The 19754-nt window shown below is 44.8% G+C and overlaps 1 protein-coding gene across 3 annotated transcripts in view; it reads right to left on the reverse strand.

Moving 5' to 3' along the window:
* iqsec3a (IQ motif and Sec7 domain ArfGEF 3a) overlaps positions 1-19754 on the reverse strand; it is a 38931-nt gene that overhangs the window by 5402 nt on the left and 13775 nt on the right. For 2 of the 3 annotated variants that reach the window (XM_037242602.1, XM_037242603.1), the window contains exons 3-8: positions 18145-18658; positions 14003-15162; positions 10083-10244; positions 7784-7906; positions 2671-2837; positions 2179-2318 (exon numbers count right to left, since the gene is read on the reverse strand). In XM_037242602.1, coding sequence (XP_037098497.1) covers positions 2179-2318; positions 2671-2837; positions 7784-7906; positions 10083-10244; positions 14003-15162; positions 18145-18658 — 2266 coding nt within the window. The remainder of the gene's footprint in view (positions 1-2178; positions 2319-2670; positions 2838-7783; positions 7907-10082; positions 10245-14002; positions 15163-18144; positions 18659-19754) is intronic. The other variant, XM_037242604.1, reaches the window with a different exon arrangement.

Below are 19754 nucleotides of genomic sequence, written 5' to 3' on the forward strand. Positions count from 1 at the left end.
AGAGGGGGGAGGCTGCTAATGAACAAAAGGACATACACAAAAACTCTTTTGATAATAGTTTGGCCTTGGTGGAGGTGTGTTGGACTAAGTGAGCAATCTGGTCATAAATGATCATTGAGGCGTTGCTATAGCAACACTGAGTCGGTGATACAGTACTGCCTTGCAGGACCAAATTGGCCTGTCATAACCGAATATTTTCAGAAACGATTATTCTTTGATTCTTCACTCGATTAATCGAATAAAACGCTAACATTTTAGATTGCATTAAAGCTTATTAACTAAAAATGACTGTTGAGAAGATGAGATCAGAGGATTTGGGCGATTTTAAGTTTAACACATGCTCTAAACGATTACTTGATTATGTAATAGTTGCCGATTAATTCGATTATGGATTTGTTGTTGATTGATCAAATAATTCTGAAGGCTTTGCTCGTGTCTGTATTATTATTATTATTTTGTAATTTAATCATCTAAATCACTTGACGCTAACGTCGCTAACAGCATTGTAACTTCATACCAGCAAATTGTACAATTCAAACAATGTTTGGTGACTTGGATGAAGATTCAAAAAGAGGATAGGAGGCGGCTTCTTCTTTCTTGCTTCCTTCTTACTCTAATCCGATCACGTTGATTGCGAGCCGCGTGGGTCCTGGCACAGCGCTCGATTAAAAGGGGTCATGTAAAGGTTTATCACAACAGAGGCTTGGCTGCACAAAATTGCCTTTGCCGAGTAGTCCAATCATATCCTTGGAATAAAAGGGAAGCAATGGAAGGGCTGTCACGAGCACAGCCGGGCTCCTATTTGTGATCGGATCCGAATATACGCCCAACGTTTCCACTTTTCATTTTCCGCCAGCACCCCTGCGGATAATTTGCACAACCTTCTACTTGTCACCACGGGGGATCATGCACATTTCCCCGCTCGCCTCCTTTTTCATCACAGCTCATGTCAGAAGAGCCATGTAATGACATCATTAGTATGAAACCCACGTCATATCCTGACAGTGTTATTATGAACTTACACGACCCCCTTGAGTTTGTCCTAAATAGACATAAAAGTAGTTACATGGCGCTAAATATTTGAGATGCAGTGACTTTGCTGTAATTAAGCCTTAAAATATTCATAACGGCCAAACTTTCATTGTGGAGAAAGCCATTACAGTGAGGCACTGTTTAATACGTTTTCGACCAAATACGTATAAATTCACATTAGAGTGAGACCATATCAGTCTTCTACACGCTTTGAACACAAAACCTATTATAGCACACTTTTAAAGTATTCCTCAGCGCCTCACTTAGTTCTCCTGATATTTATCACCTCTGAAACTGACACAGAAAATAAATAGCATTTAAATCAAAGCATATTACTTTGCATATGAGATTTTCCTCGCCTAGATGCGGGTGAGCAAGGGTTATGTAAATAAACCTGATTGGATAATCATAATAAAAAAAAAACTGCACAATGCAGTCAGTCCACAATCAACTTTCTTTTCCTCTTGCCTTTTGTGGTACTGACAGCTCTTTGTGGGCATGAGGAGTCACTTCCTGTCTCAACGATCCATCATTTGGGGCTCTGACTACGCGCTCTCTGTCATCCGATGGCTACCCATCCATCACTGACACAGTTGCTAAAGGGGGGGGGCGTAAAAACACAGGAGGGGGCGGGGCGGTGAGGAAGATGGCGCCAATAAGACTTTCAATGTCATCGAGAAAGTCGATGGGAGATGACTAACTTTTTCCTCCATGTTGGATGTGAATAACAGGGAGGGTAAAGTTAACAATGTTGGATTGTAGTTGATTTTGAAAGCGTACAGATAAATGTTTGGCTCTGAATAAAAAACAAAAAGACCTTACTGCATTGAGGACTTGCGGTATACCGAGAACACTTACACAAGAAACCCTCGGCACTTAATGACGGATGGAGCTGGCGTAACAAGTTGGATGTACTCATTGCCTTCTAATGGATAACAAATGTGCTCAGCTAACAGTACTTAAGCTAGGTGTTAGCGATAAGGTCTTGAATAATGACCGGCTTGGCACAGAAAGTGCGTGAGTCTCGGCACTTGTGATAAATCGTCAACCGGCGCTCGACTAAGACACCGCCCGATGGTCCAAGAAATGAGGCCGAGAGCAAGACGGGGAGGCGGGGATAAGGACGGGGATTTTTTGTTTCCTCACCGTTTTCATGCCCACGATGGACTGCTCCACCTTGGAGACGTAAGTGACGTGGTCTTCGTTGGAGCGCAGTTCTCTCATCTGGATTCTCTCGTAGATGCCCACCACCATGTCGCGGGGGATGTCCGCACCGTCGTCCACGCCTGAGAAATAGGAGACAAACGTTGATAGATGTTGCAATACTCACCGCTCACTTCTGAAACAAGTTTTTTAAAAAAAGCATCTTGGTTTAAATTATGTCGGCCTCCAAACAGACAATCAATCCAAGTGTTCCCAAAATGAGATTAACAAACGGTAGTGGACGGTGAGATGACAAAAAAAATTCCAAAGACAAGTAGGCCGGCTGGGACCTCGTGGCACGTTTTCATTTGCCTAAGATGCCGGGATTGATTTTCCCGCTTGATCTAATCGCCGCGTTCCGTCTGGATGAATTTACGAAAGTTGGTGCGCATCGACCTCCCGCGGGCCTGATCGATTGGCGTTTTTGTTGCGTACCTCGGAGGTTGCGTATGAAGTCCTCCAGCAGCATTTTCCGGTCCGGCTTGATGTTGGGACTGTACATGTCGGTGTTGAGCAGAATGATGGCGAAAGCCAGGATGAAGATTGTGTCAGGGTTGTGGAACTGCTGCACCACGTCGGGGTTGCACATACAGTAGCGCTGACTGCGGGGAGGCATGAATATAGACAGACAGCATTCATTAAAATGGGGACAAATATGGGTCTGGCGTCAAATACATAAGCTGCGATAGCCACAAATAACCCAGACAGTCAAGATACAGACTGGCTAATGGCTAGCCCGCGCTAACCTGAGCTGAAAACAACAAACTTTACACTCTTATTTTCTGACTCCCACGTCACTCACCGGGTTAGGCTCCGCCTTTTAAAGCCACACACACACAAAATCACAGATATATGTAGTATGGAACATGAGATGACCACAATTGGACAAGCACAATTTTTCCTGATTACTCAATTCATAAGATAGAACAATCCATCCATTTTTTTGTACAATAAGTAGAAAAGAATCACATCTCACAGCATTCAACATACGTATAATATTCAAATACCGTGGATGTGCATGAAAGCTAGTATGGATTTATTGCTTTAATTTGACTTCATTTGACACTAACATTTTCCTCTCTGTGGCTTTAAAACCCATTTGTCCTACCGGGTCGAACGCATCATGCATCACAGAGAACTCCGCTGGGTCCTTGGCTGTAGTTAAACATGCAGAATCTTTTATGTACACTATGTGCACACTCAGAGAGCATAAATGCACAACACACAGGAGAACCACAACATTCTAACTCACTACCAAATGTAGTCGACCAATAGTGTTTCATAAGAAAGGCCCCATCCGTTTAAAAATGTGTCTGTGTGTGTGTGCACCCAATGGAGAGGGATTATTTCAAATCAAATGCATAAAGTATGAACACTCCCAGGCTCGAGGATGAATAATACAACAGTACAATGGTGTATGAGGAATCAGACAGCAAGTAAAGAAGGAAACGTGTGTGTATTGTACTGTAATAGTTAATTAGAGCAGTCATCTTTTACACACTGGGCTTGTGGCGCAGTTTTATGGGCCTGTTGAGCTTGTGTGAAGGCTCTACTGAACTTATTCGCTTGAATTGGTTTTCCACAAAAACACACATGCAGGAGCAAGGCTAGTAGTTTTTTAATGTGTTTTTTAATATGGCAACATTATTATTATTAATTTATAATATTCATATCCCTATGATTGTATGATTTTAATTTTTAGTTTGATGAACAGCACTTTTCCAGAGTTGAGGTTGTTGTTGTTCAAGTGTTCTAGAAATAAGGTTGAGTTTAAGTCTGCTAGCTTTTTGCTAACACAGAATGGAAAACACCATAGAAGGGGTAACGAAAAGCATCAGTTATCTTTCTGGCAGTTGAACCCCTCACTCTCTCAACCACTGAAGTGTGCGCGGCACTGAAAAGGACAAATGCACGCAAAGCAGCTGGCCCTGATGGCATCCCTGGCCGGGTGCTCAGGAACTGTGCTGAGCAGCTGACGGAGGTGTTCACCAACCTGTCTCTGGCCCAGGCAACTGTCCCATTGTGCTTCAAGACCACCTCCATTGTGCCGTTGCCTAAACACCGCTCTGCGAAGGGCCTCAACGACTCCCGCCCAGTTGCACTCGTCTCCCACTTCATAAAGTGCCTCGAGAGGCTGCTCCTGGGTCACGTCAAATCTGGGCCCTCACCTTCTCTGGACAAACACCAATTTGCCTACCGAGCAAACAGGAGCACGGATGACGCCATCTCCTCTGCACTACATGCAGCCCTCTCCCACCTGGACGAGAGCAACACCCGTGTGCGGATGCTGTTCATTAACTTCAGCTCTGCATTTAACACCATCATCCCCTCCAAAGTCATCACCAAACTTGGCAACCTTGTGGAGAACAAGGACCTCAACATCAACCCCTCTGTCATCAACTGGATACTTGACTTCCTAACCAACAGACCCCAGTCCGTTAGACGGCCTCACCTCCTCCACCCTAGCCCTGAGCACCGGCATCCCACAGGGTTGCGTGCTGAGCCCACTCCTCTACTCCCTCTACACCTACGACTGCACTCCTGCGCATAGCTCGAACACCATCCTCAAGTTTGCAGACGACACAACAGTGGTGGGCCTCATCAAAACCAACGATGAAACGGCCTACAGGGAGGAGGTACAGCACCCGACGACGTGGTGTGCCAACAACAACCTGGCCCTCAAGAAAACGAAGGAGCTCATCGTTGACTTCAGGAAGACTGAGGCTGACACGCACCCCATCCATATCAACGGGGAGGAGGTCGAGCGGGTCGCCACCTTCAAATTCCTGGGTGTCCAGATCTCTGATGACCTCTCCTGGTCCCTCAACACCTCGTCGCTGGTCAGTAAGGCCCACAAGCGTCTTTTCTTCTTGAGGAGACTGAGGAAAGCCCATCTATCTCCTCGAATCCTGGTGAACTTCTACCGGTGTACCAACGAGAGTATCCTCACCAACGGCATCATGGTCTGGTACGGCAACTGCACAGCCGCGGACCGGAAGTCACTGCAGAGGGTGGTGAAGATGGCCCAACGCATCATCGGCACATCACTTCCTACCATCGAGTCGATTTACCAAAAACGGTGCCTGAAGAAGGCACGCAGCATCGTCAAAGACTCCAGTCATCCCAACCACAGACTGTTTACTCTTCTTCCTTCTAGGAAGTGATACCGGACTCTTCGGGTCAAGACGAGTAGACTGAGGAAAACCTTTTTCCCCTCTGCCGTCATCGCCCTGAACTCCGCAGCACAACACCCCTGAACTCTTATCATTCTGAACCCTGCAGCACAATAACCCCACCACAACAACACCCGTATTACCTGCATATACTGACCATATCTGCATATAATTCTATATAATCTATATATTTATTCATCACTCTTACTCCGCTTGTACATATCTGTTCATATCTGGTTATACCGACACTATATATATTTATAACCCTATATTTATAATTAGCATTCTAGTACCGCCTGCAAATATTTGTTCTACTGTACCTTATTGTAAATACTTAACCAGTCATATCCGCACTCGTCCCTCTTGTATATTATCCCGCATAGTATAACTCACCTCATATTTACCTGATTGCACTGTACCTACTGCTCAGTATTCTTTTTACTCTGCACTTTACTGCTTTTTGCACTTCTGGTTGGATGTCAAAGTTCATTTCGCTGTACTGTACTTGTGCTGTACACTGACAATAAAATTGAATCTAATCTAATCTAATCTAATCTAATCTAATCTAATCTAATATTTGAACACAAACGGTGGAGTGACAGATAATCAAAAACTCATAGGCATATATTCTTTATCTTCTGTGGAGAACGACTAGTACTATTACAGTATTACTACAAAATGTCCACTGAATTCCAACAGTTATTAGATTTTATATATAAAGTACAATACTATAGATTTTGCATTATGCACATTTTTGTTGATGTATTTCTTGGGAGGTTGGAACACATTAATGGTATTTCCATTCATGTCAGTGGGGAAAGATGATTTGAGATATAACTTCTATGAGTTTCAAGTGTGGTGACAGAATAACTTCAACTTGTATCTCAAGGCACTACTGTATTTATTTTACTGTTGAAACCGCAGCACGGCTAATCCTATTTGGGATGCTACATTATGCAAATGCACAGTGTAAACATTTGCAGCATGCACCATTTTGTTCATTCGTTTTGTCCACTGACGCAGCAAACAGTGAAGCTGCTGCTGCTTCCCATGCCAGCCACGATTTTTGGGGGGATGCGTCGTTCCCCCCCCCCCTGCTTGTTTTTGGAGATGCTTCTGATCTCAGCAGGGGAGGTAAGAGAGGGGGGTTGGGGATGGGGAGGGGTACATGAAACGCCGGTGGACGTTACGCAACACTGGTTATTTATAAATCCTCTCCCCTCTTTTGTTTTCATGCCCTTTTCAATCCTTGCCACCCCCCTCAGGTTTGTTCCGCTCTCACGCCTTTTGCTCTAACACGCAGATGCCCAGGCATTTGCCGGTGCCATGGTCTCTTGAGCCACACATTTTGTTTACCTCCTTGTCGTGCACCTCAGGCAACTGTGACAGGTGACCGTTCAACTCAGAGATGCCAGACAGCGTCAACTCGTGTTTATTTTCAACTGTGATGAGGACCGAAAGAAAGATCCAACACAAATTTGCAAGTCTCATGTTGGAGCTTCTCGAAAATGCAAAATATATACATTCTTTTTCATCCCCTGAATTTTTTTTTTTTTTATAAATGTATAAAAATAATAACCTGATATAAAACCGGTCAAGGTCAAAACCTTGCATTTGGACCCATTAAAAACTGTTTTTATCATTTTATTTAGCCAAAAAATTAGTGTATTAAAGAGTCATGTCATATTTTTTACATCAGACATTACATTTTACATTAGTTGATTACTTGGAATGGACTTTACTGTAGCTGTAACAAATTGGTAATAAATACTGAGCAAACTCTAAGAACAGTTTGGTCATTAATAACCAAACTGTTCAAACTGTGTCAAAAAGGGACCGACCAAAAAAGTTGGGTCGAATAAATAACCCACAAAGTAACCCCAAAAATTAGATGGTTATGATAAAACAACCCCCCAAAAATTGTAATTTTTTTTCCAACACTGAAAATTGGGCTGTTTTTGTAGTTTAATCATTTATCTAAATTTTTGGGGGGTTAAATAAGAGTATATAACCCCAAAACTGTATTGGGAGTACACACAAAAGCCTGCATCCCACTCAGCTGCAAAGGTTTGCGAAGAAAGCGCTCAGTGGCTTTTCGCCAGAGTTCGTTCAAGGTCACATAGATGTTAGCCAGATTCAAATTTGAACGAACCCTGATAAAAAAAAAATCACCATTTGCTATCTTCATAAACGACCGCTGTTCAATGGGATATTGCTTAGTAACTATTTTTGGAGTGTCAATCATATGAAACTCAATAAACAATATCATAACAATAAAATATTTTTAAAAATAATTAATTATACAGGTAAGACAAAAAATAATCACATCCTAGCAATAGAACAATTAAAAAATATGCAAATCGCTTGCTAATTACCTGAATGCCTCGATGAGACGTTCCACCTTCTGGGCTTCTCCCTGGACACGAATGTGGGCCTGGAATTTCCTCAGCGCGTCGTCCAGCTCCATCCCCGAGAAATCCATCTCATCCACTACGCAGCTGTTGAGGTAACGTAATAATTACGCGTGAGCGCGATGGGATCGATGAGCCCCGGGGATGCGGACTGAAGATAAGAGTTCTCTCAAATTTAACACGCCGCACATTCGCAAGCAGGAATGTGCGTAAGGGAGGAGGAGGATAAAGATGCAGCTGGCAAACAAACGTGCAAATCTCCTCGAGCGGAAAATCCTCCTCACACCTGACAAGTAAATCTTAATTACCTTAATTAACAAAACGAAAAAAAAAAAAAAGTTAGTGACATGAGTTCACTGGAAGCTGGATACAAAATGGTTCAGGCCAAATGAGGTTTGGAAGTAAGTTTTAATGGACTTTCAAACTCATTTCTTTCTTGTGCTTTATTAAGACATGGAGTTTTTTATGTTTAGTTTGTTGTATCTATACGTGGAAATTAGGGAGTGACCCAACTACCGTATTTCCCGGACTATAAGGCGCACCTAAAAACCTCAAATTTTCTCAAAAGCCGACAGTGCGCCTTATAGTCCGGTGCGCCTTATATATGGACCAAATTCCTAAATTTAAACTGGCCCGAAGCATTGTGTCATGAAATCAATCATAAGTGGCCCGCTGAAGACTATGAATCATAAAGACTATGGATCATTATTTTGTGATTATAAAGTCATTTGTTGCGTCTGAAGTTGAAATAAAAGAGATAAAATGGAGAATGATTCGGATTAAAACTCTGACATGATGCATTAATGGTGCGCCTTATAGTCCGGTGCGCCTTATATAAGGACAAAGTTTTCAAATGGGCCATTCATTGAAGGTGCGCCTTATAGTCCGGTGCGCCTTATAGTCCGGAAAATACGGTCATTTGAAAGATTTTTAAATATTTAGTTTTCCATATGAAGTCAACGTGTAGCTAATATTGTGACTTTGTGATTCGTCTTGACGGCTCCTCGTGACAGCGCCGACTCCTGTCACTCCTCCTTTACGTAACACCAGATGAGATGCTCTACAGCTGCCCCGCCTCCCACACCCACACAACTCGAACATGCCGGTACATACAGTATACAACCTCGGCAGCTGTCGAGCCTTAGAAACGTACATTTTTACTAAGCTGGCAGTCGGACAGACGACGGCGCAGCGACACATAAAAAGCAACACGGCGCCAGATGGAAGCGTATTGTGAAGCGTAACAAGACAATCGTGGGGTTGGAACCAGACAATAATCTTACTGCTCGACATCCATCAATGGGACGAGTCCTGCGGGTCAAATGCATGACCACAATTTGACTTAATTGACTTTGCGACGTTTTAATGCGTGTAGTTTATGCTTAAGGAAACGTGCGGAGAATGAAGCATTGCTGACACGCCGCAGGAGACACATTAGAGGTCAAACCAACTCTTGCTGGAGACAGCATTAAGTAGACCTCCATCCACTTCACATTAAAACGTATTATCTACAGCTGTCAACGTTAATCGATTAATCAACAAATAATCGATTAGCAAATGAATCCACAACTATTTCAATATCGAGTAATTGTTTGTAGCCACTTTTTACCTTAAAACTGAATATTCATTAATTTGTGTAGTAATTCCTGAAATTGACTGATTATCTTTCGTGTTTAATCAAATCAGAATATCTGCAACTTGTTTTTCATTTGGGGAAAAAAAAAATCACTGCACCAGTAACAAAATCATTTAAAAAAAATACAACATAAATCCTTGTAGTGTGATATTGTTTGTTTTTTAATTATTAAACAATACCAATTAAACAGTAAATGGGAAAAGGGCTTTGAAATATCTTGCAAAAACTAGATTTTATCCGATTTTAATCGATGGAATAATCGATTCGAAAAATATTCAATAGTGACAGCCCTAGAAATTTTTTTTTATTCAAACTAAAATGAACAATTACATTTTATTAGATTCTTCGATTAATCGATGGAATAATCGAGTCGAAAAATATTCGATAATGACAGCCCTAGCCCTTATCTGTGACCTTGCTAATATTAAAAAGTGTGCTCGGTAAAAGACAGTGAAGGAGGCACATCTTCTGTCCTCCTTCCTCTGATCCCCTCAAAATGAATTGATGTATCACAATGTCAAAGCAGCCATTACCACGATGTGAAAATGAGCAAGCAACTCCAATAAAAAGCGGTCATTTAAATGCAAATGTTTGCTCGCATGAGATTTACATCCCCGAGGTACTCACTCGAGGACATCCCTGTTGAAGGGCTTCTTGCTGTTGCCCAGGAACTCGCCGATCATCTGCCGACTCAGCCCTTTCCTCTGCAGCAGGAAGTGGGCGACGCCAATGGGCGTGTCCGGGATGAAGCCACGCGAGATCAGGAACTGGAGGCCTTTGTCGGGATTACTGGGAAAAATGGAGGTAGAAGCTTTTAGAACATAGCCTAGCATAAAAAGAACTTTTTCTAAAACTAAAACATGTCGGGAAGTAGGTTGTACGTATATTAGGGCAATGATTCTCAAAATGTATGTAGTACGAATTAGCATTAAGTCAAGTCAAGTCAAGTCAAGTTTATTTGTATAGCCCTAAATCACAAGCAGTCTCAAAGGGCTTCACATAGACAAAAATTGACAATTATTCTCAAAGCATCCCCTGATCTTAAGCTCCCAAAAAGGGCATTAGCTACAAGCCAAGTGAAAACCAAGGCTTGACTTTTCGATATTGTTATTCCAGATAAGTCAAACGGTTAAAATTCCCAGTGTCCACTGTATTTCGAATGCTATTAGGCCTACGTGGAGGAGAGATGCTCCAGGGAGGCTAGCATGTGAATGCCATCCCCCTCCCTCTGTGTTCTCTTTTTAAGTAACAGCACGCCTGTCCTGGCTAATGGGTTTAGCTAGGTGAGGAAAGATGGTCGGGGGGAGGTAAAGGGCAAGGGGGGAGGTTGTTAGAGCATCAGACCGAGCAGATGTGAGCAAATAGCAGCATGAGCTAGTCGGCAGTTCCCGGCTTTGAAAGCATCTGCTCGCCCACTCTGCTGACGGCTGACATGTCGCCGAGCGAATTTGGCTGATTACTTGATGTTTTCCCAACACGTGCGCAGATCCTACACGCTGAATGTCATTTGCCACGGCAAACAGACGAGGGGGTGGCAAATTTGAGACGAATCAGAGATGAGTGGCGCGGAATGAGGGAGAGACGATTCTTGGCAAAGTGATGATCGATATTGTGATAGTTGAATCACGCTGTGGGCTGTTTGGAATGGTGTGTTCATTTAGCTGGTCGATTCAATTGTTTTCCAGCATCACTTTTTGCCTCGGTAAAAACCCAAACTTTAAAGCGACTTCTCTCTTTTTTTTTTTTTTTTAACATGATTCCCGTGTGAATATCCAAAAGAGCGTGACGAGGGTCACCGTTGATGGGTTTTGTGAGAAAACTCGCTTTCCGACGCTTACCATCTGGATGGGAACAGGATGTTGATGTTTGCGAGCATGTATACACACACTCACGCTTGTGCAAAACAATTACAATTTGCTCTCCCCCTTTGCTGACTATTTTATTAATTAGCATTGATTCACATGCTTTAAATCTACAGAACTGTGCTATACATTTACTGCTGTGCTGTGTTAGAAGAAAGCACGCAGGAGGCCTCTGCAACAAATTGTGTTATCATTTATCTGATGATGATTCATCACAAAGATTTTCCTGACTTTATCGTTGCCCACTCAGATGTTGAATCAGCGCAGCTTGAGCGGGGGTGAAAGGGCAATTAATGTAACAGTAAATATCACCCCAACGTCAGCCTCCTACTACCTTCCTCTTCGTCGCCCTTGACGATCTCTCACCTTGCCATTGTCATTGTCCGTCAGTGATCAGCTTTTTCTGCCTCTGTACCTTTTTGTCCGCCTTCATCCCATACATGCGAAACTTTTTCCCAGATCTGAGTAACAAAATTTCGAATTGGAATTGATCAATGCACTAACATGCTAACATATGAAAATATCGGACCCCGCAAATGTCCTGAGTTTGATTGACAATCTATGACCACCAATGACAAGCTTTTATTCAAAGAATGCTAACCTGCTAGCGGTGGTAGCGCAATATGTTGCCACTATTTTGGTAGACCCACCCCCCCAAAAAAGGGCCAAACACTTCAAATGCATCTAAAATCCTCCATGGCAAATACTAAATTCGGGAAAAATAATTGAAAGTTCCTGTTCACTGCTTTTTTCACCAATCTTTCACTTGCGCTAGTTCATTTTTAAGACAAATCTCAGCGTCTGAAACATCACAATAATCTGGACCCGTTGACGACTCATAATTTCGATTCTCTATAGTCGTTGAAAAAGAGTTTACATCACCCATACATAGTCGGGTTGCATTTCTAGTGCGACTTGACCAAATGCTAACATGCTAACAGTTACTAAGAATCCATAAAAGCGATCTGAACAATTTGATTGACAACCACTGGTGAGGTTTAATTGGCGTGCGTTGCCGAAGAAGCGACGCATTTAACCCGAAGCCTGTTCAAGATAGGACCCCCCTCCCCTTGGTTGCCGTTATTAGAGTGTGGTGGAACCAAATAACCCGGCGCTTGCTTTGCCTCTTGTTTTTACTGTCCCGACACGCACCTCCATCACAGCCAATTGATTAAATGTGTGCTTATCGTGAGACTGCAAACAGACTCTCCGTCACCTTATTCCCCTTAACCACACAGCGTGTTATTCATAACACATCCAAAGTGTGTACACGTCTCCATGACCTTTTTAAAATGCGTCCAACAGATTCAGAGGACATAAACCAGCTGTCAATCAAACAGCTTTTCCTGATTTTATCTGTATTTGCAATTAAAATAGCTCCGCCCCAGTGAAGTGTTACACTGTTAACATTTGAGGAAGGCTATTTTGTTAAAAATGGACAGCTGAATTGTTCGGGCCCTCTTCCCCCTGACTAGTACTTTAAATGTTAATATTCCAAAGTGTGTAAACTCCTTGCTATTTATGACACTCCTCCGCTCTCCTACTGCAACTCTTGTTCCAAGCGTCACGCTCGCAAAGCACAAGATAATCGGCTTTACGGTCGCATTTTTATTGCCTCTTCCAGATTTGCGTGAGGAGCCTTAATTGGGCCAATATCGCTGTGAAATCTTGTAGTTGCTCCCGGGGGATCCATCTCGACAAGGAGCTTTGACAGACATGTTGCCGTGACAACGCAAGAACCCAAGATGGGGATGTTTTGCGGCATTTTTGAGCAAGAGGTGATGTCACGTGTTGCCAAAGGAGTGTCAAATGACATTGTGAATAACACGGCGAAGGCGTTTTCGTTTTATTTAATCCGATTAGATTTTTCGAGACAGCTAATCTGACATTAGATACACCCACATATCATCATGGGGTCACATTCAGCAACTGTCAAATTTTGTCTTTACAAATACAATAAGGCAAAACAAAAAAAATGTTAGTAATTTTCGGAATAGGAAAGCCTGCACTGGATTGGAAACTAGTTAGATGGCTGTGTGAATCAACTGTACATCCAATTTATCCCAGCATGATAATAATTTTAACAACTTCTGATTTTAATAAGGTAACCAAAACATTCTTTGCTACGGTAGAATTACACAGTGTACCTAATAAAGTGGCCAGTGCAGTGCAATGCCATGTTGCCCAACAAACTTTACAGCCTCCAAACCGACGGAGCGTGACACGTTTCAGGCGGGCTTCACCGCGTTCAGCTCCCGTGCACTCCTGTCGCCATGGCAACACCCCCAGGTCTATCGGCGGCATGCGAGAACCACTTCGTTCTTGTGTGTCACGAGTCTTAACGTCCAATTGCCTGCTTCCGTTTTTTTCCCTTTTAGTCGCAGATGTGAAGACGAAATGGACAGCGGAGACTTTAAGATACTTCTAAGAAAGATTGCATGACCCTAATCCGCGCCATGTTCCCATCAAAGGCTTGAGCTCTTTTCGAAGGGGGATAGCTCTCTAACTAAGAATCGTGGAGCAGTGGTTACCAGGGGAGGAAGAAGTACTCACACTCTGCACTAAAGTAGAAATGACTACTGTCACTTGCCCTTATTGACATCCAAATCTCAACCCATCAATTGAGATCTCAATCACAGATTTTATTTTAACCTGAAAAATCAATATATTGTGGCGGTTACTCACACATTGAAGAGGTTGAGGCCGATACGGTAGAGGCGTTTCCGCATGACGTCAGTGGACAGCGTGGGGGACTTGCAGCTGGCAGGGTTCTCGCATTGGTAGCGCGGCAGGCTGAGGATCATGGCCTGCAGAGCTTCCTTGGAGGAGGCCTCCGATGTGGAGCGCGCCTCGGTGGACGCGCTGCTGCTGCTCATCTGCTCCGAGCTGTCGGCTGTCTCCGAGCTGCTCCGATTGACCCCGAGGTCAGACACAGGCATGGGAGGTTTAGGGGGCTCCGGCGGCGGCGGCGGCGCCACCACCACCACGGCCTCTTCCTGGGGAAACGCTTTGTCCAGAGGGCTTGAGGGTGGTAGGTCCTCGCCGCCGAGCTCTTCCTCACTGGGAGGGGGAGCGGGGAACTCCATATCTTGATCACATAAGTCTATTTCTGGGGGAGGTGGGTTCTCTTGAGGGGGTGGAGGGGGATCTATGGGCTCAGCTAATGGGGGCGCGGGTGGTTCTTCGGGTGGGACGGCCTGAGGAGCGAAGTTCGTTGTGATGGATGCAGCTCCCTCTTGCTGGGCGCAGCTGCCCAGCGTGACGGACTCCATGACGGAAGACGATACGCGGAAGTTTTGGCTGTCGATCTGGACCGTCACATCCCGGAAGGCCATCATGAGCTTGCTGGCGCTTTTGGACAGGTCGCTGGGGTCCAGCGGAGCTTGATGAATGGCCGACTCCCCTACGCCGCACATCTCTCCTCCACCTGCTGCTGAACCGAACTGATAAGCGCCGCCTTCTTGCAGCGAGCACATGGTCTTCAAGCTCCAGTTGCTGAGCGCATCGTCTATGGACTTAGCCAGGGACTGGACTTGCTCAGTGAAGGAGTCCTCCAGGTCTGTCAAGCTTCCACCCACCGTGGCAGGCAGTGACGGTGACCTCACCAGAGGGATGCCCGCTAAATTGCAGCCTTCTGCCAGGGCCCGTTCAGCCGAGAATCCCTCAGTGTTCTGCACGCGCACCTTGCGAAGAGAGATGCGGCGCGGCAGGCGACTCTCCAACAGGGAATTGCGGATCTTCTCAAAGTTCTTGCTGAGCTGGTACTGGCGGAAGGCGGTCTGGATCTTGCAAGCGGCGCGGCGGGAAATGAGGTGGCCGCCGTATTTGTGCTCTAGCATTTCGATCTGGAAATAAGGATAGAGATATAAATTAATGACTGCTGAACATGGGATAGGTATGTTACCAAGCTTTTAAAGTAACATTTGGAGAGTAAAAGAAAACAATCCTTTGTTGCTCTAAGCGATCATGATGTCCTGTAACGGAGCCCAAATGGGGACAGTGAACATAAACTGTTGATGCTATCGACCTTGGTGGTGCATTGAAGATGAATATCAAGAAAGAAAAGGGTCAGACTGAAAGGAACTGGGCAGTAAAAAGGAAGGACATCCTGGGAATGCAGACATAAATGGGGAAATTGCGAGGTCATGAATCCACAGAGTTGGAGTGATCCATACCAATAGGTCTGCTTGGACCTCATGAAAAACAAACGTGCGGCCGACTCACAGCATTTGAACAGAGCGCTCATTTTCTCTGCAAACACAACTCATAATCTCCGCCAACTCCGCAGAGAGGTTCTTTAAATCGTCTGAAAGCGAACGCGCCGTTAATCTTGCCTGTGAAAGATGGCTAAAAGTCTGTGGGAAACTGATAGACGCCATGTAGCCGCCGCCGTTGTCTGGCGGACGCTCAAAGACTTGATGAAACCCCCGCGCTTAGTCGGAACAATCAAGGCATGTGTATCTCTGGAAACACCCAAGTGCGAGCTCTTATCTTGGCAAGTCACATTGTGCGCCGCACATCTTTGCAACACAACCTTGCCCTCGTTCAGACTTAATGGACGATTATACTTCTGTTGCTTCTCTGAACCTCATTAAAGCTACAAGTGGAGGATGCTTTGGCATGCGGAGATAACCGAGAATACCCCAAGTTGTGTACAACAGAAATAATGTGTCATTAAGGAGCTAGAGATACGTATCGTGTGAAAGATTGACTCTCAGTTACTCTTCTCCCGCTAATTCATCCAGTGAGGCTCGGATTGTCAAAACACGGCATCCCAAAAGTTTTACAAACAATTTCTAAAAACATCCCTTGCTTCCAAAGAAACTCTGAAGAGGTGCCCTTGACTGAATAAAATATAAAAGTCATTTGATTAAACGTTGCAGGTTTTTATGCCTGTTTTGGCCTCTGCGTAAGCTGGGTCAGGGATTTTGAAGAAACCATTTGAGGACACGCTGCTCTCTTTGTGCCTGTCTGACACACTCGGAATTACAGCCACCGGGAAGGTAGGAAAGAGGATTAAAACTAGCCTGGCATTTAGACTCGGTAAATTAAGACTATTCCGGCAGACAAAGATGAGAAAATGACACGTGAACAATGCAATGGGGAGGACATGGCGGGGGAAGACGCCCCTCCTCTTCAGTAGCAGGCAGTCGCTTGGACTCCTGATCACTTGACAAAGCGCTGATGGAGAGAGATTAATCTGCAGATCTGTGTTGCCACCGGCCGGACTCGCTCAATCGATTTTGAAGGGCAGATTGAACCCACAGTAAACTAAACCATAAGGTGAAAGTAAACACTGCATTTTCAAAGGATGCATACACGGGGGGATACAAGGGACATGTGAATATTTTAACGCCACTTCAAAGCTACTTGGGTGGAAGATAATTGCAAAAAATGCAAGGTTGGAGGAAGTTCACAATGATTAAGGACTATTTAAACCTGGAGTCTTTCCATGGTTCCCAACTAGTCCTGACTTATCTAGACGCCAGGTAGTGATGGATGGTCTTGATGAATAAGCGCCTTAAAAGTGTTTTGAATACAACTGGAGGTCAAGTAGTGTTACCAAACACCAAAACACTCCGCCATGAATCATCCCCACAAGTACTGGGTATCACGACACACACAAGATGTACCGCCGAAGCGAGCGAGGAGAACCAAGAGGTCATTACTGCACTCGTGCTCATGCAAATGTCTCAGAGCGGAGAAACATCTGCATGATTAACGACCTGATTATGCAACGGCAAGAAGTGGGACACGACACAACATAACGTTCCCGTGCCAAGCCGAGACGATAATTAAAGATCTGACGTCACTGTTTTGCTGAGGAATCTTTGCCCACAATCTCTCTCGGAAAGTCGGTGACGCTGGCTAAGGATGCCTTTCAAAGAATGTGACCTGTGACCCTGTTGGATATTCATTGTTGTATTTTCTCCTCCGAATTATCCCATCACAGCCAGGGTCACATGGGACAAACATAATTTTCCATGTGTTTCCGCAAACCGTACACAAATTGATTGTCAATCATGAGGTTACTGCACCACAATCGAGGTATCGCCCTGCACTTCCAATTAGTCCCACATTGATCGGAGGATGCATCCATTCCACGTACACTTCTCTCTACAGACAGGAGATCGATGGAAGCAATCTACGTCTCTGTTGTCGTGACGACGGTGTAAAAAAGACAGAGTTCTACCACAGGAGTCTCAAGAAAGGAAGTTGCAAAAGTAAGTAAATCAGGTATGTCACATTTCATATCAATGTGTTGTGGCCAACGGGCACTAATTCTGTTTCCTTACCTGTACAGAATTCTTGGGGGATGCTGGGTTAGTTGAAGGACATAAAACAATACAAGGCAAAAATGACTGATGATGGTCCAAGACATGGAGATGGTATGGGTTTTCTGATGAGACAGCATGAACGGACAGACTGAGGCCTGAGGAGTGGGGTTGGGGTGAGGGGTTGTCTGGGGGGGGGGGGGACGGGGGTCGCATGTTTGCACATTTCTTAATATTTTTAAAGACATTCATCAGAACAGGACAAGATGGGAGACAATCATGTGCTTTTATTCTCTGTGGAAGCTCCACTGAGAATCATTAAGTATCAGAGAGAGAATTAAATATCAATTTCCAGCATTCTGTATACATCAAAGTATTCAACAGAGGTGAAAAAGACAAAAGCATGATGGGGATCCATGATGGCGATAATGATAATGATGATGTTGAAGCAGATATAGTTTGGCCAATCCACTGGCTCAAATAGAGAACAGAAAAAACCTTCAAGGTTCCATACACGCACCAGGTGTAGCCCCATTCCAAACACACCCCTACCTGCTTGTTTTTGAGGTCAAGCGAGAGCTCATAGTCGGAGGTGGCCGAGTGTGAGCCGGCCCCGTTGCGTTGCACCCTCAAGGGCGACGCTGTGTGATGGAGACTGGCTCTCCTTGCCGTGCTGGTCTCTTTTGCGGCTTCACCTTCTTCCTCCTCCTCCTCCTCCTCTTCCTCTTTCTCCTCCTGTGCTTCTTCTACGTCTTCTACTTCAGCCTCTTCCTGAGCATCGTCCTGCTTTACTTCCTCCTCATCCGGCCCTTCTTGTTCAACAGCGTCCTGCGCTTCCTCCTCCTCACCCGGGGCATCAAATTGAGGTTCGGGCTCGGCTTCTGTCTGGGGTTCAGATTCTGGTTCGGTTTCGGGTGGGGGCTGCGGCTGGAGGGGCTCACACTCGGGCTGTGGAGGCGGCGGCGTCTCTTGATGGGGCAGCGGTTGTGACGGGGCCTCACTCTGCAGCTCCCCCTCTCCTCCCTTCCCTTCCTCCCCCACTGATGGGTCTGGAGAAAGGTCATCGCTGCAGAAAGGAGGAGAAAACGCAGAGTGAGGTGGCTTGCTGCATCCGCCATGACCTCTTCTCTCTCTCTCTCTCTCTCTAACTCTCCTGGGATGCAAGTGGTAAGACACGGGGACCCCTTTTTTTTACTATTTTGACTGTGCCTCGCTTGTCGTCTATGCACTTGACAGACAAAGACATTGTGGAGGAGAGGACACAGCTGGAAAAAAACCCACAGGGTTGGTGCAGAAAAAGTTGGATGGAAAAGAAATACGGCAGCAACATCTTCAGGAAAAAGAAATGTGAAACTGACAGCCAGTAGTGACACACACACACACACACAGAATAACAAATCAGGACAGTCATGCGTGTGTGCTTTCATTTTTGACAGCGTGGGTCTGCGTGTGTATGCAGCGGATTTAAAGTTGAACACTTTATTATGTGTCCACTATTGGAGAGCAGTGAATTAAAATTGATTGTGGGGAAAAATGATCTCATAGTTTTGAGGGGAAAACTTGATTACATGAAATTTTCCACGCAGCAGTGGACAATCCCAATTTGGACCTGCAGCCAATAAGAAAATTGCCCCATCCCATAATATCATCCCAGTCTTTTTCCACTGGTTCAAACCTGACCTACTTACTGGATTTATTTCCCAAATTCCCCCTAAAACTGGAAATTCACGCTGAAATGTCACTATTTTGACACAGTGGAGGTGCCAGAACACGACTCCCACGGATTGCTGTAAGTGCTGCAGGTCTGCTGGCACATCACGATACAAGATGGCTACCTGGCGGCAAAACGTGGCACAACGCTTAACTTTTGGACCACTTCGCCTCGGAAAGATGAGTCTAAATCTGCAATAACCCATCTGCGTCTCTCGTTGTCGGTGTCATCACACATGGCGGAGCTTTAGCTTGCGGAGAAAGTATCTGTAATGGGCTTTAGCGGGATCCTTCTAAAATAGATGTACGTGGGATGAATAATGGATAGTAAAATAGTCGCTTCTTCACAGAACTGCAGGTGAGCAAAAAATAGACACGGTAGAGGTGGGTGGTTGGGGGGGTGTTGAGTCTGAAGATGTCTTAAAAAGGCAGCTTGCTATGTCTACTTGAAG

This window comes from Syngnathus acus, chromosome 23 (assembly GCF_901709675.1).
Source record: "Syngnathus acus chromosome 23, fSynAcu1.2, whole genome shotgun sequence".
NCBI classification, from domain to species: domain Eukaryota; kingdom Metazoa; phylum Chordata; class Actinopteri; order Syngnathiformes; family Syngnathidae; genus Syngnathus; species Syngnathus acus.